Raw genomic sequence first — 26170 nt, 5'->3', positions numbered from 1 at the left:
GGTAGATAAGGAAGGGAAGTTTGATAGGAAGTCCAAATAAGCACTTCCTCCCACCTACCTTCTAACTTCTTAGGTACCTCGGCTAACACAGCAGAGAACACACACACAGAGAAAGAGGATGAAAAAATGTGTGCTTTTAAAGAATGAAATTTTCAGCTATGAGGAAGTGGAAAGTACTGCACCTCGTGGCAGCTCACACAGAAGCTGGTGCATGCTTTCCTCATGAGTATTCCCAGGTGAGGGAGGTGAGAACCAATGCAGGCCGGGCTGGGGAGGCTGTGGTGGTGTGGGAGAGGGGCCGTGGCTGCCGGTGCTGGTCAGGACAGAGCACGGTCTGCAGGGGGCTTCTGTGGGCTGGCACGGAGTTCGCCGGCCGCTCACCACCTCCACCCACCGCTGCCTCTGAGCTCTGGTGAGGCTGGCCCCTCCACGTCCACTGCCAGATGGAGGAAGGGGTGCCCGGTGCCTCCCAGCACATCCTGTGTGAGTGGGGGTGACCTGTCCAGCAGAGAGGTCAGGAGGCCTGCCTGGCTCCCCCTCATTCAACCTTCCTGTGTGGATGAAGACTTACCATCTGGAAGGACCCTGCACGGACGGAGCTTCCACTGCCTGCCTCTAAGGATGGAGGGGAAACTCTCCCTCTCCCTGTGAGGGTCAGAGCTTCAGCCCGGGTTCCATTCAGAGCCTGAAGAAAGTTCCAGTGGCATTAGACGTCAGCCTCAGACGATGGATCCAAGCCATAAAAAAATGGGTGGACGATTTCAAAACGTATTATAAAGCTACAGTCATCAAAACAGTGTGGTGTTGACACGAGGACAGCATAGCCACCAGGGCAATCAGATTGAAGGTTCAGAAATTAATCCTCACTCTATGGCCAAATGATTTTTGATAAGGGTGTTAAATCCATTCACTAGGGAAAGAACAGTTTCTTCAGCAAATGATGTGGAGAAAACTGGAAATCCATGTGCAAAAAAAAAAAGTGGACCACTATCTCACACCATATAAAAAAATTAACTCAAAACAGATCAAACACTTAAATGTAAGAACCAAAACCATAAAACTCCTAGATGAAAGCTGGTGGAAAAATAATCAGGAACTTGTATTCGGCAATGGATTCTCATACTTCAAACCAGAGGCACAAACAACAAAAGAAAAAAGTAGATAAATTGGAACTCATTAAAAGTAAAAACTTTATACATAAAAGGAAATTATCAGGAAAGTGAAAAAACAACCTACAGAATGGGAAAAATATTTGGAAATGATATCTCTAATTGCTTAATATCTAGAATATGTAAAGAATGCCTACAACTCAACAACAATAACAACAACAAAACAATAAAAAATGGGACAGGTATTTGAATAGAAAATGGCTAATAAGCACATGAAAAGATGCTCAGCGTGATTAGCCATTAGGGAAATGCAAATCAGAATCACAATGAGATACTACCTCATACCCACTAGAATGTCTACTGCAAAATAAGCAGAATCTAGCAAGTGTTGGCAAGGAAGCAGAGAAATAGGAAACTTAGTGCATTGTTAGAGGGAATATAAAATGGAAAACATTTTGGTGGTTCCTCAGAAAGTTAAACATAGCGTTACCATGTGACCCAGCAATTTCACTTCTAGGTATATACTCGAAAGAACTGAGAACAATTGAAACCAGGGACTTGGACATAAATTTGTATACCAAGTTATAGTAGCACAAATTCACAATTGCCAAAAGGTAGAAGCAACGCATGAGTCCATTAGTATATGAATGGATAAACAAAAATGTGCCATATACACAATGGAATATTATTCATTCATAAAAAGTAATGAAGTGCTGATACATGCTATAACGTAGAAGAATCTTAAAGACATCACTTTGGGTGAAATAAACCAGGCACAAAAGGACAAATATGGCATGATCTCACTTATGTGAAATAACTAGAACATGCAAACTCATAGAGACACAAGTAGAAGATACATTACCAGGGGCAGGTTTGGCATGGGGAATGGGGAGTTAATGCTTAATGAGTACACAGTTTCCATTTGAGGTGATGAAAAAGTTTTAGTAATGGATGGTGATGAGGGCGGCACATTGCAAATGTAATTACCATCACTGAATTGGATACTTGAAAGTGGTAAAAATGGGAAATTTTATGTTGTAGATATCTTAGCACAATAAAAATTTTAAAAGAAAAAAAAAAGTTAGTGGAGGTAAGGCTGGATGACCACGTGTGAGGAAATTCTCCATTGGCTGGAGGTGGTCCCCCTCGGAGCCACATGCCCCCACCTGTTTCTCTCCTCCAGCCACAGCTCTCTGTCCTGTCAAGTCAGTCTCCCCTCTAAGGCCCCTGCTTTCCATTCTCCCCTGGACACTAAGTGACTACTGCCAGGTCCCCAACATGCACAAAGAAGCTACAATGCCTGAATAAATCTCTTCCAATGAATTGTGTATTTCTCCACCTCTCACCTTAGCTGTGAGGAAAGGCAGTTACTTCCCACATCTCGAGTCTAGACTTGGTGGGGTGGTGGTGGAGGGGAGATCCTCCCCTCTGGTTTGATTTGCTGCTCCCACATCCACACATCACCCCCTGCAGGTTGCTTTCTTGCCTACAGCCTCCAATGGATGCCCATTTGAGATTCCTCTTTGAGATTCCTCACCCACAGGTCTCTGGGTAATTTTGTCCTTATGCTGGGAGTTTGCCCCCTTCCTAGCATTGAGGCATATAGATTGGGAGGCCTAAGAAGGCTTCTCTTGCCCTTCTAATTTGCTCCTTCACAAGTCTAGGTTTCTCTACCTGGTTGGGTGGGGAGAGAAAGATAGGAAAGGGTGTTCCCACCACAAGCCATGGCAGTAAACTACTGTGCCTCGTGTGCTCCCCTGCCCGGCTTCATACTTGGTGCCAACAGTCCTCTGTGCTAAACCACACCGAGTTGGCCATGGCCTTCATCTACGTGCTCCCCTCCCCCATCGAGTACGGCTATTGGGAAGGACTACCCATCTTACAGGAGGCCGAGCAAGGGGAGCTGCCTTGCACAGGCTCACCCTGGCTTCCCTACTGCGGCACACTGACCCTGCCCCCGGTGCTTCTGGAAACTTCCGGCCTGGAACTGGAGATGTGAAACTCGTGAGCATTGGGAAATCACTGATGACGGGGGAAGAGGACAGCAGCAAGCTTCCCCTTGCGCCACCCACCCGCTCTTGCCTGCTCAGCCGCCTTCCTGAAGTCTGGGCCTGTGGTGCTACAGGGAGGGGCGCCAAATGCCCGCCGCAGGGAACTGCTGCCTCCTTTTCAGAGCTTGTTCATGCAGATCATCTCAATTGCTCCTCAAGGAGGGAGGGGGCAACTGGGGGGGAGAAGCAGAGTGATCGGGAGCAAACCGCACAGGCTCTGGAGACAGACCTGGGTTTGACTTGCTCCTCAACGGGCAAGGGATTCAACATTTCAGAGTCCCCAGATGGCAACGGAGTCTGGACTCAGGTAAACTTTGGACAAGACCCAGCTGCACAACCCACTTGCTGGGGGCAAGGGGACAAGTTCCTTCCTCTCTCTGAGCTTCAGTTTTCTCTCCTGTAAAGTTGGAGTGATAATAGTGCCAAGAATTAAACAAGATAACCAGAGCCAAACCATTAGCGCCCTGCCTGGACCTATGAAGAGCTCAGTGCATTGGTTCTGTTTGATTCTTATTATCACCTCCCTGACTTCTCACCTGTTGCGTCCATGTCCTAAACGCTCACCTAGGCCTCATTCATTGGATAATTCTTCCAAGGGAACCTGATATTTAGCTACATCTGAAATCCAACTTCCACTTTTCTATAGGTTTTTCTTCTTAGTGGTGGTAAGCATCAATTTTTTCTAATTGCTTCTATTTTTGAGAATGCTCCTTCCTACAACAGACATGTGTTTTCTTTGCTCATGAAGTATCAGGCAGATACAAGTGCACACAAAGGCCCAGAACACCCTCTCCTCTGCTCCATCCTTCAAGGCCCTGCCTGAATACCCCAGCTAATTGCATGAAGTCTGCCTTGACTGCCCTACGTGGAGGTGCTTTCTCTCTCTGTCTTGCAGAGTTGAGGAGAGAAGCGACTTCTCCCAGCAGGGGAGGAGCATTTGAACAGCAGGGCATCGCCCTGTAGAGCACGATCACTGGCTGAGCTCCATGAGGACCGCTTGGCCTGCGCTACCTTGAATCACGCTTCCGGGACCCTCTGAGGAGAGGATGACTCCGGCTCACACTTAGGGATCACTTCCCACGTACAGGGCCTGGGATTCAAAGCTTATCCCGTTTTATACTCCTAAATAGCTAGGAAGGCAGGTGCAAATGCAGTGACATAGTGACATGGGACTCTTTAGACTCCTCAGTCAGTGCAAAAGATGGGAACTGTGCACAAGCAAAGCTACCCTGCAAAAAACTTCGAGAAGACACCAGCTCAGGACCAACATGGCATGTCTTAGTAAGTGCAAGGGGGCTAGTGTTTGTCCTCCAGTGCAGGAACAGAGAGCTATCTGTGCAGGATGAGGGAGCATTAGAAGTAGTTAACTTGTGCTCTGAGGCTGTCACGTTGCACAAACATGTGTCTTTGGAATGTTGGACCCACACTCTGCTGACAAGAGGCCAGAACCTGTGACTAAGAAAACATCACCTTCCCATCTCCTCTCTCAAGGTCGCACCAGGGAAAGCCCTCTTGAATAGGATCGATGGCAGAACTGACGGAAAATAGATGCCAGCATCCACAGTCACCATTCATTCTTTTTCTTTCCACATTTTGTTCCTTTTGTTTGACTAGGTAAAGGCATCTATGTTATGTGGGTATATGAAGCAATTCCTTGGTTTTCCTATTTTTCCAAGATGGAAACTGAGATTCCCAGAGATACAGTCCTTGCCCAAGGCGGCCCAGCATGGAAGGGGTCTCAGAAATGGGGCCCAAGTCTGTCCGTGCATGACGCTGGGTGCCCTGCTCGCTCACCCGGGAGTCTTCTGGGATAACTGTGAAGAGGCATCCAGAGGAACCCCAGCGCTATCCTTCTGAGAGAGACTGAAGGTGAGAAGGGAGGGTGGCTGGAAAGCGTAAGAAGACCATGTGCCTTCCCCTAGCAGCTCACGGATGTGGGAAACTGTCTATATTTTAGGTCGGCCATCAAAATAGATTTTCATCTGCAGAGACCCAGCCAAGCAGGAACGTGGCGCAGACATTTGGGTGCCAGGAGTTTTAATGGAAAAGCACTCAGACTGGCACTGGAGTTTAAGTCCCCGTCCTCGCCCCTCCCACTGAGCTGGGGTGACTGGGCCAGTGGGGAATTACCAGCTCTATTGCTCTCTCTGCATCTCGAGTCCCCAGGGCTGGGCTTCCTTGTTTACTTATTTAGAGCCCCAGCAGAGGAAGTGGTAAAGGAAACTAGCTGAGTCGTTTTCTGAGAAGAGACCATATTTGTTCGCAGAGGAAGCCATTGCTTTCTGGGATCTGGCTAAGACAGAAGAGACGTCTGCTCCAACAAACCTGTTCCCGAGAGCTCCTGAGGGTTGGAAGAGTCAAGGACTTCTCCCAGCCCTGGATCTGGGGCTCGCTGTCCATGGGTGCAGCATCCACGGTCAGCTCGTGAGCGTCCTCCCACGGAAGAGCAGGCATGGCCTTGAGGAATGTGCCTTTTCGCTCTGAGGTCCTGGCGTGGGACCCCGACAGCCTTGCAGACTACTTCAGGAAGGTGAGTGGTACTCTTGGGTTGATGGGAGGGCTGGATGTGCCCTCAGCGGGCTGGGCAGAGGCATGAAGACAGTCAGGGTCCATGAGACGTATAAGAGTTACCAAAGGAGCCATCAACTCGCGACAAGCACATCCTTCCTTGCCTCTTGAGTGAGTGCCATCAGATAGACATATGCCACTGAGTTCCTGGGTACAAGTTTCTGGGGGAACGTGAACGGGGCACTAAAATGGGCACATACCCACTCTGTACTAGGGCCTGGCTTTGGTGCTCCACAGCAATTGTCCAATTTAACACTCACCCTGGAGGTCACAGCTCCAGGAGGTGGACCCAACCTGGAGACTGAACGTGACAGAGGCAGGGCATGAGCCACACTTGTCTGGTTGCAAAGCCCCGGCTCTGAGACTCAAGGAACTGCCACAAATGCTAATGAGAGCAGGCTGCTTACTAGAAAGGGGAGGAGAGGGGTTCCGAGAGTAGGAGAAAGAGGGGATGGGCTGCAAAGGAGGGGGGCTCTGATGACCAATGCAAGAGATGGTCCTTTGATGTTCCTTGCTCAGGGCTGGGGGCAGGGGTCACCAGGCTCTTACATGGGACACAGTCTTTTGGAGTTTTGGAAGAATCTTGTGAGAGAGGCCAGAAAACTGTCACAAGCCCCAGTTTACAGGGAGGGAAACTAATGTCCCAGAGGGGGAGAAGCTTAGCCAGGTGGAGAGGGCACGCTGCCAGCAGAACTGGGTCCAGCACGTTGCTGCCCTGCCTTCCAGGCTTGAAGGAGATGCTCGAGGATCCCCCTGGTTTGTCACCAGCAGGTGGGACCACATCTGCTGGGTAGATCCCAAGGTACATGGCTCAGTTAAGGACCCTTTCTCCAAAGAAGATGTCTTGTGAGGGCCATTTGGGGTCTAACTCTTCCATCCCTGGAGGCCAGCATTAGATTCAGTCAATACTCCAGACCGTTGTGAAGACAAGGACTTTTCATCTAGTTGTAACTTAGAAGTCATAGAAATCAACTCTCTTTCCTGGGGAAACTGAGATCCAAGGGGTGCAATAGGCTCCCCAGGATCCAGAGCCAAACCTGGGCGCTACATTGTTTCAGGAATTTAGCATCACAACTATTCCTCCCCGATGTCCAAGAAGAAAACCAAAAATGTCGAATTGGGTGTGATAGCTCTTGTGCATCTCGTTTCTACTATTTTCTACTTTTCTATAAAAAGTCATGATAAACTTAGCTTTCAGCATTGCAGGTCCAAGATGGTTGGACAATCGACTTTTGAAGGCTGTTTCTAAATGCTTTGCTTAACTGTCGACTGAATAAGTTAGGGTAACAAGGTGCCATTTGCCAAGATGGAATAAAGTGTCTCGTTACCTCAATAAAGAAAAGAAGAAAACAATCGATGCTTGGTGAGGGGACAGTTTTAGAGGTACAGGTAGGTCCCATCTTCAACCGTGAGAAGGGGACTTACAGGGGCCAGTCTGATGACAGAGGGAGCCACAGGTGACGTTTCCCTCAGTTCGGGGAGATGGGATGTGGGTCTGGAATGATTCGGGAGGACATCTCTATGCCTGAATTGGGGAAAGGGAGAATTCACTTCTTGGAGACCCCAGACTCTATGTCAAATCCACAAAACTGGGAAAGCCACCCCCTCCCAGCATAAAAGGACCTGTGGCCAGGACAATGAGACTAAGGGGAGTCTGAGATCCCGCAAGACCCAGCCCACCCCAGGCTCAGCTAGAGACCTTCAAACCCCAAGAACCTCAGTCCTCCAGAGAGAGAACACGCAGTGACCCGGCTGCTGAGTCATTTCGCCATGGATCCTAGACCTCAAAATAGCCATTTAAAGGACCCCTTAGCAAGTGTAATTCCTGACCAAGCAGGGGCCACCCTCGGAGACACCACAACCCAGCCCTGAGGTCAGGCACACCTTGGATTGAATCCTGGCTGCGCCACCTGCTAGCTTGTTAACCTGCTTATCAGTAAAATAGACTCACTGGATTGCTGTGAGGTTTAAAGGAAATAACGTGTGAGAGACATTAGCAGAAAGAAGGGGCCCAGGGAATGCTCGACCCTTCCCTTTTCCCTGCTCTATTCACTGCACTCTGGAGGTGACTGCTGGCACAGACTGGCAGACCTTTGTGTCATATTGTGTCAGCGAAGCATATCTCACCTCCAGTCTGAAATGTAAGCCCCTCAGCGGGGAGACCGGGTTTTGAGTTTCTTTACCCTCTCCACTTGCTGTTGACTCAGTTGGAGGCACTGGCAGTGGAGAGGCACTGGCTCGGAGCCGTGTGTTCTAATTCCAGCTGTGCTCCCAATGCACCGTGCAAACTTAGGCAAGTCCCTTCCCCTGTCTTGACCCCAGGCGTCCCATCCACAATGGCAGCTAATAGCTGTAGACCAGCGCCTGCTAAGGCTGGGTGTACGAAGAATCACCCAGGATGCTTATCGAAAATACAGGTTCCAGCCAGACCCAGATAGACCTGGCTCAGAATCAAACTTGAAGGCCCCAGTCTGCAAATCAAGAGTCTGTCTACCAAGAGTCTAGCCCAGCACTGTACATAACTGAAGATTCATCTGATAGTGATGATGGTGAAAATCGTGACTTCTAGGCAGTTGAACATCCCAAGATCTGTTAATATCTCACTACGTGCAGATCGAAGAGAGACCCAGGATTTCTCACATGCTGCTTGCCTTCAACATTCCACCTGCTTTCTGAGTGTGATATTCATCCCACCCTCCAAGCCAAGAGGTTATAAAAATGGTATTTGCTTTTTTAAGATTCGTTGGCCATAAGAAAACAACATGAGTTTCATTTTGCCCCCAAAGAAGGCTGCCCCAAACTGCGAGGTCCACGCTTCTGAGGAGAACATAGAATCCTGGAGGACAAGCATTTAACTTAAATGTTTTAGCCCAAACATCAAATTTAGAGAGAAGTGCTTTTAAACTGCTTCAAGAGGACAAAGAGAAATGGGTGTGGTGAGTGAGCCTCAGATGGCGTGACCTTTTAGGAAAGCAACAAAGACACTCAAAATGCTCAACCTTGCTGATCCCTTAGCCCTGTTCTGAGAATTTGACCAACTATCTTAAATACAGAAAAAACAAAACCCCCTGTATGCAAGACACATCCATGCTGTTTTAAATCTGGATTTGAATGGTGTATTGAGCTGGACACTTAAATTTGTATACTTTCCTTACTGTATGTTAACTACACTGATATTTTTTAAAAAGGAACACTCCTGGCAGAGGCATATCTCCCACTTAACAAGCCCTGGAAATTCCTGCAAGTGACATAACTCCCTGGGCCTCTGATTCCCCATCTGCAAAATGTGTGGATTAAATGACTTAAGATTGATTTAAATACTTACAACAGTCTCTGCCACATGGAAAGTGCTCAATAATTATTAGCAATTTTATTACCATTATTGGAGCAGCAGTTTGGAACATAATCTAAATGCTCAGAAATAAGGGAGTAATTAAATAATGTTGTCACCATTAAACTAACGTTTAAAATAGGTTTGTGATAAATGAAGCAATGCTTATATTACCATTTTAAGGTCATTTTAAGAGAAAAAGTCCAGATAACAAGATTAAATATAAATTATACCTCAATGATGTTTAGAAATATGCTCATAAAAAGCCTTAAGGAAACACACCACCAGGTTCATGCGAAGGTGACGAGACAATGGATTGAACTTATTTTCTTCTTTCTGCTCCCCTCTCTTTCCCTAGGGAGTCTATGCCTCTTAGACCACTGGAAAGGAATCCCTTAACCAGCCATTTTTGTGCCTTGATGGCAGCCTCTTTTTGGTAGGGGTTGGCCCCACGACCTCAGTCTAAGGCAATTTCTCCATTTCAGACAGCCCCAAGGGGGTAGTGAAAGCCGGGCAGAGGTGAGGCTGTGGCCCCTCCGTTAGACAGGGAGGGCAGGGGAGAGTCTGGCTAGCCACAAGTACCACAAATTGCTAAGCTTCTGGGGCAGACATGGTAGGGGAACCAATGACATGAGCCTGCCTACTACTAATAGTTTCTTTCCCTCTTCATTGCAGCTGAACTACAAGGACTGTGAAAAGGCAGTGAAGAAGCACCATATTGATGGACCACGGTTTTTGGTAAGCTCTGGCCAGAATGTTCCCAGTGGCTGCAGAGCCAACTGGTCTGCCTTGGCCCTGGGGATTCGCAGGGTTGAAGCTTGCCTTTGGGTTCCCTGCACAGCCATTTGTCCTCTCTCGTCACTGCTCAGGATTCTCCTATTCAGAAGTTCTCTCATACCTTTCACTGACATCAAAGTCTACTTGAAAGTCAAAGTAGAAAGAGGACACCAGGTATTGTAAAACAAAAATACTCTTGGGAATCTATTCTAATGCCATTTATACTTTTACAGACCCAAATGGGGAAATAAAGAGTAAGTGGTGGAAGAGAAGATTCTCTTCTCCCACTTCTCATCCTGAGGTACATACTCACTGAGCAGAAGAAAGGGTGGACTCACTCTCAATATTTCAATTATTTTCTTCTTTCCCTCTCCCAAATTTACTTATTTGGTTTTGTGTCAATTAAACACACATCTGATAGGGCTCTCTCCACTCTAATTCTAAAAGCTTTAAGTGTAAGTTCAAGTTGTACCTGTATAAGGACCAGACCACTAAAGGTAAAAGGATACAGTTTCAGTGGTGGAGACAAAGGCATGAGGCAGTCGTTGGGGAGGTGGTCTGAACACTTCCCCTTTGCCTGTGAAAAGAGAGGCCCTGAGTACACAAATCAACCCCTCCTGGGCATTTGTTTCACCCAATGGAAAAGAAGTGGGGACAAGACTTCAACTGCGTCATGGAATCGACGTTCTGAATTTGGATTCAGAACGAGGGCAAGCTAAAGCTGTATCTTCCTGCAAGCCCTAGGCAGTAAGGAAACTCAGAATGAGACTTCAGGATTAGGAGGAGCCAGAGAGGTCACATGCTTCAACTTGCTACCCAGCACATCAATATATTAGCTGTACTGCCACCAACATGAACTTGCCCTCCTTCAGTGATCGTACGTTCACTGCCACTCATAGTCATCTGTCCTCACTGTGCTGCAATCTCATGCTGAGACCAAATCTATGCTCCCGTTGGTCTTCGTTTGCTTTCAAGGGTCATGTGAAGACATTCTTATTCACTGTTTTATCTAAGTCATTCTTCACTCATTCATTCATCCATCCATTCACTTCACCAGCATTTTCCTGGTCTCCTATTAAGAACTGGGTCATGCCAGGTGCTGGGGCTAGAAAGCCAACTGAGATATGGTTCCTGTCTTCCAGAAGCTTGTATTGTAGCACAAAGGTATCTTCAGAAAGGCCTCCAACCACTTCACATGCACAAGAGGAAACCGAAGTTCAGAGGAGGCATGTGACTCATCCCTAGCCCCATTGTCATTGGGCTAAAGCATATATTTAATTTAGTCTAATGCTGTATGAGTTGTTAACAATGTTATTTATGTACACGGAGGCTTTGAGCCAATAGAATTCCTGGATGGGTGGTTTTGGGTCTCAAAAATTACTGCTAAGCCAGATGTTACTGGCTGACACCCCATAACACTGTATTCTGGCACCATTAGCACTGAGAATACAGTTTTAGCATCGTTGGGTGGAAAGGGAGTATCTTTAAGTCTCGTCCTGGCTGCAGCCCTGCTGCCTGGCTCACATTGAGAGTGCACTTGACCTCCCTGAGCCTTCCCTTCTTCTCCCCTGTAAGCCAAGAGCTTTGCCCTGGGCTCCGGCACAGACGGGCCTTTCTGGCTCCAAGTCATGTTGCACATTCCCCGTATGTGAGTTTCAGGCCGGCTAGCACAGAGTCGTCTGCTTGGTTGCAGCTCTATCTCCCCTGCTCTCGACTCTGGGACCAGTCAGCCCTTCAGAGAAGGCGGCACATTCTGCTCTTGGTCTTCGGAGCAGGAGGAAGTGGAGAGAGGGGCTGTGGGTGAAAAGAGAGCAGGGAGTGGAACACGGCCCATGCCCCAGCAACTGGGGTAGGTGTTTAAAGGCAGCTTCTGCTGAGGCACCCTCCCATAACCACGTGCTCTGGTTGTAATTTGGGACTCCTGGTCTGAGCTCTAATTTCTTGCCTGTTGGTCCTTCCACCTCTGTAATATCCAGGCCCATCCTGCTATTGACGGCAGAAATGGGAGGCCCTGATCACTTGTTCTTTCCTCCCTTCTCCCTCCCTTTCTATTGCTTTCTTACCTTCTCTCTTTCTCTCCCTCCTTCCCTCTTTCCTCCCCCTTCCTCCCTTTTCCTCCCTCCCCTTTCCCTCCCTCCCTCCCCCCTCCCTTCCTCCTTCCTTCCTTCCTTCCTTCCTTCCTTTCTTCCTTCCTTCCTTCCTTCCTTCCTTCCATCCTTCCTTCCATCCTTTCATCCTTTCTTCTTTCTTTCTCTATCTTCTTCATAGTATGAGCTGGTGGGTCCCTTTGAAGATGAAGGAATCTGTTTTGCTGCCATTTTTGTTTTCCGTCAAGAAGGACGGGCACTTGTCTGTTGGAGGACGAGGGTGCTTATGCTTCCAGAAGGTGGAAGAATGGGAGGATATATGCTCTGAACCTGTGCCAGTGAGGAAGGCACGTGGCTGCATGGAGCAGAAACCCGACCTCAGCGGCTTAACCAAAGAGGGGTTTGCCTTCCCCAAGCACTGAGAAATCCATAGGTGGGTGCTCAGGGCTGCTGAGCTGCTCCAGGAAGTCCTCAAGAGCCCAGCTCCATCCAGCTTCTTGTTCTGCTGAAAGGCCTGCGGCTTCTCTCCTAATGGTTGCAAGGTGGCAGCGGCCTCAGGCAGAAGGAGGGCATGGGGAGGAAGGCAAGGAGGGAAAGGGGAGTGGTGAGGCTGTCTTTACTCTTTCTTTAGAAAGTAGCAGCTTTTCCAGAAGTTCCATCTAGTAGACTTCAGGTTATATCTCATTGTTCCCAAGTGGGCCACATGATCTCCACCAGTTGCATGGAAGTCTAGGGAGTTCAGTTTTTGAGCTGGGACCTTTACTGCCCCAAACAAAATGGAGATCCTACCTGTAAGGAAGAAAGAGGGAGCGAATATGGGGAGGCAAGCAACAATGCCTGCCTTGCCATCTCCCTGGGCTGAGCTCAGTTTGCTGCTGTTCTTCTCTTACGTGCAGCCAGCCCTTCAGGACACCTTCAGCATGTCACTATATATACATGCGTATGTATATAGATATACATAAAATCATATTCCAGCCAAACCTCACATCTAAGCCAAAATCATCAAACAATTAGCCTGGAGCTTCCTGAAGGTTTTCCAAGGAGGGGCAGAGGTTATATCACACAGCAAAATTCTCAAAAATTTCTGTTTAAACATCTCTCATTTTTCCACAGAGTTCTTGTCCTGTCCTCGAGGCCTTATCTCCTTAACATCCCGCTGCTTTGCTTCTTAGCTGTGCTCGCCTCCATCTTCTCTTCCCCATCCTTCCCCATCTTCCACTCAGCAAACAAAAGCCAGGGGCCAGCGGCTCAGTGCTGGACTATCGATCCTCTGGCAGCACCCAGGGAGCCCTGAACTCATCACTCCACACTCTGAACATGAGTCTTAGCGCCCTGCCTGAGATCTGGGTGATTCTGGAGTGCAGAGGTGCTGCTGGTCTGGGATGCTTTTTAAAAATGTCAAGCAGCTTGACCACAGAGCCTGATTCTCACAGGCCCCTTGGCAGACTCCTGTTACCCGGCCCCATCCTGCGTTGGGAGGGCTGACAAGGAGGCTGCACCAAAAATCACTCCTGAAGGCTGGAAGGATGAGTCCAGTGAGCACATTGTTGAGATGCTCCAGCCCCAGCCCCTGGGCTAGCTGAGTTCCAAAGGATAGAGTGCCCAGCTCTTCCCAAAGAGCAGCAAACAACCCGACAGGTAGCTCCTTGCCCAGAGAAGAGAAGAGGCAAGGACACCTGTCCTCAAACCTACCCCCCCCTCCCCTACCTGAACCAGCTAGAACTTTGGGGTAGTAACTACTCATCAAACTCCCCCAGATCCCAGTCATACACTGCTCACTCAGCACTGTGCTAAACACATTGCATGCATCCCCTCATTCAATCTTTACAACCCCTGAAAGGTAGGTATTATTAGTAAAATGATCCCCATTTAACAGATGAGGAAACTGAGCCTCAGAGAGATTAAGTGTGCTCCCAAACTGAGAAAGCTGCTAAGTGCAGGACCCAGGATTCAAACCCAGCCTGTCTGATTCCAGACCTCCCACCCTCATCACCCAGCCCACTGGCCTTAAGTAGGATGCAAGAGGAGCCCCCAGCCCAGGTCTTTCTTTGCTCGGTCTTGGTCCCTTTTGTGGGCTCCTCACTGGTTCTATGGAAAGCATGCCCGCACTCTTTTCTGATCCCAATAACAGCAGCCCCGACTCTCCCGCTTCCTTCAAAGGTGCCTTCTGCTTCTCCACTTTGCACCATCCTCACCCTCCAATGTAGGTCATCAGGACCTCAAAGGGCTCCGACCTGGAGGCTGGAGGCTGGCAGGAGGGAAATAGACAGTGGGTGCTGCAGAGTGGGGCTCCAAGCCCCGCTCCATCACCTACAAGCTGCAATTCCCCTAACCTCCCTGCGGTCAGCTTCCTCACCTGTAAAATGGGAATGCCGACAGTCCCTCCAGCTCAGCGCTGCTGGGAAGGTTAAGCAAGGTGCTATATTTAAGGCGGGGGTGCAACATCAGTGCTTCACAAATGACTTACTTTCCTTTTCCCTGCATCGCTAGGCCTCCTCTGGGAAGCCGCTTTAGTGCAGGCCACAACTGCAGAGTCCTACCAATAACCCTGGTGAAATTAGCTTTTAGGGTGTGGTGAAAGTGCTAAGAGGCACAGGTTTCATCTCCAGGTTGGCTTCTCTACAGATGGTCCATGTGGAGACCGAAGGGGCCCTGAAGGCTGGGGCAAGAGCCTAGGGAAGAGGTCGCAACATGGCCAAATTCAGCCCACTAAAAAAGATCTCTTTGGTCTCTCACAGATTTGGCCCTGCCAGTGTTTGTCTGTTTAAATTGAAATTATTTGCCAACATTTAGATCTCAAGAAATACCACTTTAAGACTCCAGATTTCAGGATTCCCTTTGCAAAAAGTAGATCCATCAATCCTAGACCTACAGGCTCTTATGTCACAGCTAGAACCTGCTGTCTTTGGAGTGGGTGAAAGGGTGTACTTTCCAGTTTTCTATAGTCCACACCACACCCTATTGTGTTGTACCTTACTCTACTTACCTGGGCCCAAGTCCTTCCTGTGGGTTGTAACCTGACTGCTGCCCGTGTCTTGGTTTCAGAACTTGACAGAAAATGACATCCAGAAGTTCCCTAAGCTCCGGGTGCCGTAAGTACTCCCCCTGACTTCCTGGGTGGTTTGGGAAACAGAGGTTAGAACGAGGGAAACGGAGACTAGCCAGTTATCTACCCCTGTTGGTTTGAAATAGGAAAGTGACCAGGAAGTGTGAAGGCAAGGGGAGGGTGTGGGGTAGAGACTTGACATGAGAAGTTGGAGAAAGGAAATCGCTGAGCCATCCCAGCACAAGTGCTGGCTGCTCTTGCCAAAGACGAGCCCAACTATTAACCAAGTTTTCATTTCCTCTCTTTCCAATGGGGTAGCTTGCATCTGTGAAAATAGTGCCTAAGTCAAGAAACCTGTACTTTCCTCACAGTGTCACTACTCACTCCCTCAGTGTTGCTCGAGTTAACTGGAACTCAGTTTCCAGCTCAGTAAAATGAGAACTGGACCAGATGCAGAGTAACGATTGTCACAATTTTGTCTGTTGATACCAACTGTGTAGGAATGGTTGTCCAGGGTGTTGTGTTGAAAAGAATCTTGAGGGAAAAGGGCCATGATCGATTACTGATGTCTGCCATGGTTGCTGAAATGGGAAGTTGTAAATGTTCATTGTGCCAAGTGTTTTTCATCCCTCTAGTAAAGGTCCCACATACTCAAATGGCTACAGAAACCAAGCAGGTGATATAAATGTGAAAACTGGGCCAGCCTGAAAAGCCCAAAGCCCTTTCAATATATCTTTTATCTAACCACTTTTGAAAAAAGCATGAGTATAGAGAAATATTTCTCCACTGTAGGTAAAACAATAGCACAATTATGATGATAAAAAATGGTCATCAACACAAAGTCTTTTTGTTGGTGGACAATAGGGAGTAGTGAGCATTGTGGCAAACCAGAAATCATAGGTTCATGTTCCATCCAAAAAGAGCAGCGGCTACTCAGTTCCAGCCAAAGTGGTCCAATGATGCCCAATCTTTGAATTTGTTCAGATTAGCTAAGAATTTTTAAGTGTCAGCTCAAGTATTTTTAAACATTGTGAAAGTCACAGCAAACATATCTATGAATCAGATTCATTTTAGGGGCCACCAGTCTGAGACCTGTCTGGGGTCGCTTCTCTTGCTCTGAGGGTCTCACTCTCATAATGATTAGGATGAAATTACATCACTGGAACAGGAGAATAGGGCTGCCAGAGTGGCTCGATTAAGGTAAACATATTTTGAGCATGAGCTGATGGTTTTTCTTGCCTGGAAGGTGTGAAGAAAAAATGGAGAATTAGAATTTTCTTTTTTCCTGCTGCCTGTCCCAAAAGACAAATGTTATTGAAGATTCCTTGTTCTTCTTAAGAGTTTCCTCTGCCCACATATGACTGTTAACATTTAAATTAAATTTGAGCCAACTGAAAATTCTGTTCCTCAGGTGCACTAGCCACATTTCAAGGGCTCAGGTGCCAATGTGGCTAGTTGCTACCATATTGTCCAGACACTGGACATCAGGCAATGAGGGGAGGGAAACAAATGAGGAGAGCCCTATGACTGCCCCAGTTCCAAGCCTTGGGAAAGTTCTAAACCACAGTGCATGGATGGGGAGCACAGAAAGAATTCGATGAACTCCTTGCACTGAGGTGACAGAGCTGAGAGTTCAGAAGTCTAGAGTTCACTGGATAAGTACCAAAGAGAAGACAGCTGCACCACCAAAGAATTTTGGAGAATTCCAGTAGTCTTCTCTTGAGCAGAGGCTATTGAGGGTTTGAGATGTGACTAGTGCCCCTGAGAATTGAATTTTTACTTTAATTTAAATTTTGTTAGCCACATGTGGGTAGAGGAAACTCTTAAGAAGAACAAGGTACCTTCAATACCACTTGTCTCCCTGACGCTGGGAAAAGAACCATCCAAAAGGATTAGAGGTAATCGTCACCAGCCACAGGGTTGAAAATAGTCCCTGTTTCCTCTAGCCAGACTGGAAAAGGTCAAGATTTACAGGGCACTGAGGAGGGTACACAAAAGGATCCTCCTTCAGTAGTGGGGAATTAGCCCCATTCAAAAAGGTGTCTCAATCCTGCCTAACAAATATTAAAAGCAAGTGCTGAAAAAAAAAATCTAGCTGTTTTCAAGCAATTTAAACTGCATCCTAGAACAAAGTTTAAGAATATTTATAAGGATGCAAAAATATCCATTACCAGGAAACGGATGTGGCTCAACCATTTGGGCTCCCATCTACCATATAGGAGGTCCAGGGTTCAATGCCCAGGGCCTCCTGGCAGGGGCAAGCTTGCCCAGGCAGCTAGCTGGCCCACACGGGAATGTTGCCCTGTGCAGGAGTGCCATCCTGCATGGGAATGCTGCCCAGTGCAGGAAAACTGCCCTGCACAGGAGTACCAGCCAACACATAGAGCTGGCGCAACAAGATGGTGCAACCTAAGGCACTGAGGAGAGAAAATATGAAGATGTAGCAGAACAGGGAGTTGAGATGGCACAATAGAGTAATCACCATTCTCTCACCCTGGAAGTTCCCAGGATCGGTTCCTGCAGCTGCCTAATGAGAATACAAGCAGACCCAGAAGAACACACAGCAAATGGACACAGAGAACAGACAATGGAGGAAAAGAGGGGGAGGGGAGAAATAAAGAAAACAAATCTTTAAATAAAAAAATACCCATTACTCAACTAGGTAAAATGTGCAATGTTGGGCATCTAATCAAAAGCAAACAGGCATGCAAAGAAGTAGGGGACTGATAATGAGGAGAAAAGTCAGTATATCAACCAATATTGACCCATAACTGACACAAATATTAGAATTAGCAGGCAAGGACAATACAACCATATTCCATATCTCCAAAAAGTGAAGTTGAGACATGAAAAATACAAAAAGACCAAATCAAATACCTAGAGATGAAAACTATAATATCTGAGATGAGGAATACTCTGCTTGTGATTAGCAGCAGATTAGACATGGCAGAAGAAATAAACGTGAAGATATGGCACTAGAACTTATCCAAAATGAAACAGAGAAAAAACAATTAAAACAAAATACATGCACCAAATCAGTATTAGCTGTCCTTATTCTTTTGTGCAAAATCCTGATTGACACAGTTTCAAATGGTTTCTAATTGTTTGATACTGTTAGAGAGTGTTAAAGAATGGAAAGAACATGAGCTTTGGAGTGAGGGAAATCTGGGTTCTAAACCCGGGTCTGCCTCTTACCAGCTGGGGGAACCTGGGGAAGTCGCTTCAACCACCTGAGCCTCAGCTTCTCCAACTACACCAGGGGAAAGAACGAACTCTCAGGTGTGGTGACCATTAAATGAGGCAGCCCACATAAATCACCTGGTGCGGCCCTCGACTCATAAGGATATTCAATACTCGTTTTTCCCTTTCCTTTGTTGTACACAGACTGATTTGTCTTGATCATTACCCTAAAGGGCTAATGAAAAGAAATTGTCTAGGGTCAGAAGGCCAAAATGTGATTATACTCCTCTGAATATCCCTGTTTCCTTCCCTAATTTTTAAAAAAAATCAGTATTAAATAGATTTTGTGAGAAGGCAGGTTCTGGCAAGGAAAGCTTTCTGTACCTGCAGATGCAGCTGCTCTCTTAGCATATACCCCAATACTGCACTGGGGAAGGATTTTTAAATTAAAAGAAAAATTCTCCCTCGACACGGCCACACATCAAATCCATGATCTGGTTAAATTGATAGAATACACACCGAAGTCTACTGACACCTAGTTGGAGTTTATTAAGAAAGAATTGTTAAAGTTTTTCTATTTAAATCCATAATACTTTGGAAAAAATAAGAAAAGGGGAGTTTTTGGGGTGATGATGTGGACTACAGATGGGTGTTAGATTATTCTCATTATATTATTAATTCTCATTGTATCTGTTACCAATAGTGGATTCAACTGGTAATATCTAAGATCCAATCACGGAATTAATACAATTGTATCTGTTTCTTTGTCTGCCTTCCTGATAAGCTGTTTCCCAATAGCAGAGACAGCCTCCAGGCTCCTTGATTTAGACTGAGTATAGGGAAGAAGCAGCATCTACTGATCATCTATTCTATGCCAGCCCAGTGGCCTTCCTTCACTAGCAGCACAGAAAAACGAGCAAAAATTTGAAATTATTCTAATCAGGATTTAAGATAAAATAATAATGGCTAACATTTATTCCGTGTGAACCATTATTTTCCCGTTGTTTCTTCTAATTTTCACATTGGCCCTATGAGCTGGGTTCTATTATTATTTCCATTTTACAGATGAGGACGCCGAGGCTCAGAGAGCACCTCCGCTTTGCCTAAAGCTGCTCTACTGAGTTCTGTGAGCCTGTAATGATGACCCCCACCCCCATGGATAGGCTCTGCAGGGTTAGTCACTCCTCCAAGGTCACATGGTTGGCAAGTGGGAGGCTGAGAAGGATCATAAACAGTCATTGACCGAGGCTGAGAATAGTGGCTTCCCGAGTCACCCTCAAAGGCATGGGGGGAAACAGCCCGAGGAGTAAAGCTTGCTTTATTAGTGAAATTTGGGCGTCTGAGTAAATCAGTGGGTGGGGGACATGGGGGAAGACGTGGCGGGACCACACCAGGCTTTTAAAGTGTTTCCCTCCCATGCCTGGCTCTGTCCCCAGGCGAGGCCTTAGAATGACAGGAAAAGGCCCCTTCCTCTGTGCTGAGACTTGGGTCACGGCTCCTCCCTGCCTTCCTACAAGACAAGGGCAGAACTTGGGAAGGTTTGACTCTTTTTTAAAAGAAAAAATTATTTATTTATTTATTTTAAAGAAACTTTAGATGACATAAATGTTACATAAAAATATAGGGAATTCCCATATGCCCCACTCCCTCCCCTTCCCACACGTTCCCACATTAACATCCCTCATTAGTGTGGTACATTTGTCACAATTGACGAACACATATAGAAGCATTGCCACTAACCATGGATTATAGTTTACACTATAGTTTACACTCTGTCCCGCACAATTTTGTAAGTTATGACAAAATATATAATGGCCTGTATCCATCACTGCAATGCCATGCAGGACAATTCTAATGTTCCAAAAATGCCCCATGTTACACCTATTCTTCCTTCTCCTTCCCCTCAGAACCTCAGAACCTCTGGTGGCCACTGCTTTCATATCAATGATAAAAGTTCTTCCTAGAATAACATTAAGTCTAAAGTAGAAATAATAGTCTACTTTAGTGCCTTTTTCATTCCCCAATCCTGAGGATTCTGGGATGGTGATGCCCACTCCGCCTCTAATTGAGAGGGGGCTTAGATCCCACGGGGCAGATGGATGGGACTATCTTGCTTGCTGTTGGAGACTCTCTCTGTTCCTTGGGATGGGCAGGTTTGGCTCTTGATTCAAGGAGGCTGATCTTCAAAGGCAGAGCACTTGGTTCCTTTAAAGAAGAGAGAGAGGGTGTATGTCAGGTAGAGGACTTGAGGGAGCTGGTTTCAGAGGAGAGAGAGGCAGGCAGACAGTAGATGGTCGGAGTGAGAGCAGAGGGTTGAGGCAAAGACGGACTTCTGCCTGGGGGCCGGAGGACGATGTTGTCCCAGGAGGGACCAATCATCAGTTGAAGGTCTGATAGAGGGAGGTTGAGAAGGAAAGTAGGTCTGAATCTATTACCGTGCATGCATGGTGAGAAATGTTTTTACATTGCAAGCCATTATGTATCTGCATGTGTGAATATATAGACCATGGAAGTAGAATTTGCTCGAAACAATACAAACCCTTACTGTGTGATACGTCCTCGGATTATTTGCTGTGCTGCTCGGTTTCTATCTTTCCTTCTTCTCTGCCTCCCTCTTTTCTTTCCTTTTTTGTTTCTCTTCTTCTTAGTTTCTTTCCTTCTTATTTCTAGAGGTGCCTGGAAAAGTTGATTTCAAGACCCCCACATGGGTTTCCACTTTGTAAAGCACAGGTGTAGAGGATGGGCCACCGAGACGGAGACCTGGCTGTCCTGGGACAATCCCAGGGACACATTGAAGACAGACTGCGACCTCTTCCCTTTCCCTGGCCCCCCCAGCTTCCTTTCATAATTACAAAAGTTCTTCATCGTCTTCTTCCTCTTCCTTCTCCTCCCCCCTCGACTGCTTAGCAATTTCTCGAGTGTCAGGATTTGTTTCACAAACTCTCCAGATCCTAAGAATAACCTTGGGGACAGGTTCTAGGCCCTTCCCCTGGGGACCCTCATCAGTTAAATCTGGGGTGCCCTTGGTAACAGGAGCACCCGGGTCGCCCTGATGGTCTGGCCCACCCCCTCATTTTGCTGATGAGGGGTCCAGGACCCAGGAGAACAGGCACCTTGTCTGAGGCCCCGCAGTGGGCACCGCCCTTGGGGCCGACTCAGGACAGGGGTTTACTCTGAGACTGCAGCTCCTATGCTTTGCCCGTCACTAGGACAGGCCTTCGATGGAGAAGTTGAAGGCAGGCTCCGTCCTGCAGCAAGTTAGGCTGCAGTTGGGCTGGATGCCAGGTGGTCTTTGGATTCGACCCTCTTGCTGTTGGCCCACCTTCCTGTTGGAGGATGTGGCCACATTTCTGGGGGGCAGCTCCTCCCCAAAGCAAAAGAAAGCCAAGAGAACTATCGACCAGCCGCCCAGCCCCCTCCACCCCTTCCCTGGTCGTGCGGAGACCTGAGGTTTTGGGGAGAAGAGGGAATGAGTCACCTCCGGCCACTCACTGTCACTTGGTCTGTTGGTGGGGGAGGCGAGACTTCAGAGGTTTTGCACCTAGAGGGGGCAACTGCCTGCCAGCACCAGCCACCACCATCGCCACCCTGTCTCAGCTGCTGCAGTGGTTCCGGCTGGCCTGCGAGGGGTTCTCCGAGGCCCGCGGAAGCAGGAGGACGTTGGAAGCCCGAACTTCGCTGCAAGCCGGACTTCTAGGGCCTGCTTTGCTCTCTCAGCTCTTTGCTACTCCTCTGGTAGGGCCTGCGGTTTGGCATTTCCTTCCTTACCTACTTAGAGCCCCAGCAGCCTCCAGCCTGGCTGTAAAAGATACTGGTTAAAAAAAAAAGGCACCACACAGAGCAGGCAGCCTTTTCAGGGGCATCGTGAGCAGGTCGGAAGCCAGCCGGGCTCTGTGGGGTGGGCGGGTAAAGGTGAGGCGTCTCCTTGAAGTCATTGCTGAAACGTCACCTTCTCACCACGGCCTACTGCCCTCCAGTCACGTACCTCCCAAGCCCCCTTACCCGGCCCCTCCCACCACTGCATGTACATATACATAGTTGTTACAATTTTACTTCTTTCAGTGTTCATTGTTCATTGACTTTTCTTCCTCCCTGGCACCTAAGCAACTCAAGGGCAGGGATTTTTTTGTTTTTCTTTTTTGCCTGTTTTGCTCATTCGTGCATCCGAAGCTTCAGGACAGTGCCTGGCCCGTAGAAGGCCCATAATGAAAACTTGTTGAATAAACATGTGCCAGCATGCACCTGTATTAACTACCCTGAGAGGTGCCCGTGGGTAGCTCTGCAGGAGCCCTTCAGTCTCATACAGCGGAGGAAGGAGGAGAGGGTCTCCACTTTATCGTCTCAAAAAGTTTGCTTAAAGGGAACCCTGCCACAAGCATTAGGATGACAGTGACCAGAAGGCTACCCGGAAGCGGCCCTGCATTAAAGTGTCTCCCCTCTGGGCAGTCGCCGCAGGCTGAACTTCCTATGGTGGAGCTAGTACAGAGATTAAACGTGGCCCTCTTGCCTTCTCAATCTTCTTAGGGCCCTTAGTGCACTTAGCAAAACTCATTTACCCTATTGTTCTGGTGAGATAGGATGCTTCTGAGCAGCCATTTTCTGGGAGCTTGGAGAAGCGGGGATTGGGGGCTTGGGGAAGGGGAGAGGGAAGTGGAGGCTGCTAAGGATGACCTTTGCTAACTTAGCAGTTTCGTTTTGGCCCTAACTTGTTACCTTGAGGTCATTTAAGCAGAAGGGATGTTGACTGCCGGTCATTCTCATAAAGGGGCAGGGGCTCAACAGCACCTACTCCCAGGAGCTTGCAGCAAAAAGGGGATAAACTCAAGGTGTAGTGCGCTGAAAGTGTGCTGGCCCGGAAATGCAGGGAGACCGGCTTCTGAGGCTGGTGCGTGTTGCGGGAAGGGGACCGCTGTGTGATGTGGAGCCGGTGCCTTCCCTCATCAGGATCTTCATCAGTAAAGTGATGCTGGACTAGAAATCTCCAAGGCTCCTTCCAGCTGCTCCAAATCTCTGGGAAACACTGAGTCTGCTTGCTAAGGAGCATCCCTTTGGTCACTGCAGTGGGTGCTAAGGAAGGCTGCAGTTTTGTGTCCGGTAGGTTCAAAAGAATGAAGGGACACTAATTGCAAGGGTATGCTTTAGGTACAGCCCTGTTTTTTGTGAGTTTTTTTTCGGTAGGTACCAAGGATTGAACCCAGGACCTCGTAAGTGCGAAGCAGGTGCTCAACCACTGAGCTGCACCTGCTCCCAGCCCTGGTTTTGAAGGCCCTGGGACTGTTCTGGGATTTGGGGATTTGCTATCTCAGACTTGGCAGTGCTCAGGAACTAAGGGAATCTCCAAGAGCTGAGGTGGACTTCAAGAGATGGGTGGTCCATGGAGCCTCCTCTTCTGCAGGCTCTGCCTCTGTAGGGAAGACTTCTTCAAGTTTTAGAAGAGTCCACATCACGGAGTAAAAAGCAGGGGAGGGAGATAACAGCCAAAGCAGACCACTGGGGCTTTTGACAAGAATTACACAATAAGCAGCTGATTCCTCTGGTCTAGGAGATAATTTGAAGGTTCCTGGAAACAAGATTCCACGACAAGGATGTTGAACCAAGATTCAGGTCTCCGCAACCCTAGGAATTCCACAAAAACATCCAGAGCTGGCACACCCAAAGCGTGCTGCTACAGAATTTCAGAGAAGGGGGCAGTCAGGTGGGAGCCAAGAAGGCTTCATGAAAGAGAGCTGAACTAGACTTTGAGGGCTGAGACAGACACAAAACAGCAAAGAGGAGAGGAATGGGGGATTGGCAAGAGCCAGGGGTGTGTGGGTGACAGGTCCTAGGAGGAGGTGAGGAGCAGAGAGCCCTTGTGGGAAGTGAAGGAGATGGGACAGGAGAAGGCCGTCCAAGGATTGCTCAGGTGCTAAGTCACATGTCCTGTTGTGCCCTAAGTTATACAGACCAGGGAACCTCAGGTCTCGGGGAAGGCTGAGGCAGAAGAGGAGAGGACGGTTTTGTCTCTTCATCTTCCGGGAGCCCAACACACTCTTTTATCTTGTAGGATTCTCAGTAAGTTGAGTCAAGAAATTAACAAGAATGAAGAGAGGAGAAGCATTTTCACACGCAAGTAAGCGCGGCAGCCCAGGGCCCCATGTTACTGTAACGAAACTCAATTTTCAAACCCCAGTGCAACTTTGAATGGGAAGCACAGAACTGGTTTTGCCCCTGGTTTTGACCTGCAGTGGTCCCCTAGGCTCCTGGGGTGGGTAAGCTGGTGCCCAAGGCGGTGAGGAGCGTTCCCTCCTCCTGCCCGGCCTCCTGCCCCGGGGTCTGGACTATGAGGAACTTCCCCTGGAGTGTCCCCAGCCGGTCACGAGCGCCCGGTCTCCACCAATGTGGCTTTGGTGGTTTCCAGATTTCCTGGGCAGTCTGGGCACTGTTGCCGAGCAGCATGGACACAAGTCCCGGCCAGGAGCCGTACCCTCCACCGGGGCTCCTCTTTTAGAGTCAGATTGAAGAGGGCGGCCCCTCCTTAAATAAATAGGTCTGTTAATGCAATGCTGTTTGCCTTTGCAGACCCCAGGCCCCGCGGTTCCCTGAAGAGACAGGTAAAGTTCTCAGCGGAGAGCTGATTGCTGCAGGAAGTGACAGCTCCTTCAGTTCTTCCGTCCTCCGCTTTGTGGGCTCCTTGGGTGTCACGCAGGTGGCCTTACTCACTTGCTGTCAGCTCTTCTTAACCGGGGAAGGATCTGGGCCAGAGTGAAGGGAGGAGAGATGGCCCTCTGCAGGGCACCTGGCTAAGCTGTCCCCTCTGCAGAGATACCCTGAGGAACTCTGGGAGCTCCACGTGGGAGCATGGGAAGGGCCCTGCCTTGGGCTGAGCGGCAGCCCTGCTTTGGAGGCACTGAAGCACTTTTTCAACAGGTGACTAGCACATAGTGTTAACAAGGCAGATTCCTGGGCCTCCCCCAGGCTGCTGAATCAGCAACTCTAGGGATAGAGCCACAGGTAGCTGCATGTTTTAAAGCACCTTCAGGTGACTGGTGTGCACGTGAGAGGTTGAGGGCCACTGCCAACCTCTAGTTCAGGGGCTCTTAACCAGGGATCCATGGACCCCCAAGCAGTCCGTGGAAAGATTTCAGGGGGTCTATAGCTTGAACTGAAAAAAATCAACTTATTATCTTTATTTTCTCTGACCTCTAAGTGAAATCTAGCATTTCCTTCACTTATGAATGTATGCAATAAATAAATTATACTAGTATTCTTTTCACCTGACTGGCAAAGGGGTCATGGAAAAAAAATGGTCAAGAATCCCAGCTCTAGTTGAATGAGCTCCTGGTAGAAATTCTAGAGCTTATAGTCAGTTTTTAACACCCAAGTGTGTGTGCAGAAGGTGGAATGGAGGCCTGAAATGGGGGCGGCAGGTGTGTGGACAAAAGGTGTTATCTGGAACTGCTTTGACTTTCCTTCCCGTGGTTTCTTTGGTTACTGATGACAATGTTATCTCCTTCACAGAAAGCCACGAAGAAGACAATGGGGGCTGGTCATCTTTTGTGAGTATGCCATGGGCTGGGTTGCTCTTCCACTTTTAGAGCAGTTTTCACAGAGACGTTTTTCTTTTTCTTTTTCTTTTTTTAGGAGGTATCAGGGATTGAACCCAGGACCTCGTACATGGGAAGCAGGCGCTCCACCACTGAGCTATATCTGCTCCCTAGTGAGAGCTGTTTTTCTTTGTTTATTTTTTGTTTTATTTTTTTGGAGGTCCTGGGGATCGAACCTGGGACCTCATACACGGGAAGCAGATGCTCAACCACTTGAGCTACAGCCATTCCCCATACAGTGACTTTTTAAATAAGGAACAGATAGTGCCAACAGGAGCAAGGCCTCTACCAAGACGTCGGTACACACAGTCAGGGGTGGGAAAATGTTTCCTATAAAGGGCCAGACAGTAAGTATTTTCATCTTTGTAAGCCCTATGGGCTCTGTCTCAGCTACTGGGCTCTGCTGTTGTAGACCCTAAAGCCGCCACGGGCAATGAG

At 48.0% G+C, this 26170-nt stretch overlaps 1 protein-coding gene across 1 annotated transcript in view; it reads left to right on the top strand.

The window, feature by feature from the left end:
• Positions 1-5403: 5403 nt before the first annotated feature.
• LCP2 (lymphocyte cytosolic protein 2) overlaps positions 5404-26170 on the top strand; it is a 44630-nt gene continuing 23863 nt past the window's right edge. Inside the window, exons 1-6 of the mRNA XM_004460205.5 lie at positions 5404-5690; positions 9735-9797; positions 14969-15015; positions 24193-24258; positions 24708-24739; positions 25647-25684. Of these exons, the coding sequence (XP_004460262.2) occupies positions 5613-5690; positions 9735-9797; positions 14969-15015; positions 24193-24258; positions 24708-24739; positions 25647-25684 (324 nt within the window). The 5' untranslated portion in view covers positions 5404-5612. The remainder of the gene's footprint in view (positions 5691-9734; positions 9798-14968; positions 15016-24192; positions 24259-24707; positions 24740-25646; positions 25685-26170) is intronic.

The sequence above is a fragment of the Dasypus novemcinctus genome, chromosome 2 (genome assembly GCF_030445035.2).
Source record: "Dasypus novemcinctus isolate mDasNov1 chromosome 2, mDasNov1.1.hap2, whole genome shotgun sequence".
Lineage (NCBI taxonomy): Eukaryota > Metazoa > Chordata > Mammalia > Cingulata > Dasypodidae > Dasypus > Dasypus novemcinctus.
This window is presented reverse-complemented; position numbering and strand designations above follow the sequence as displayed.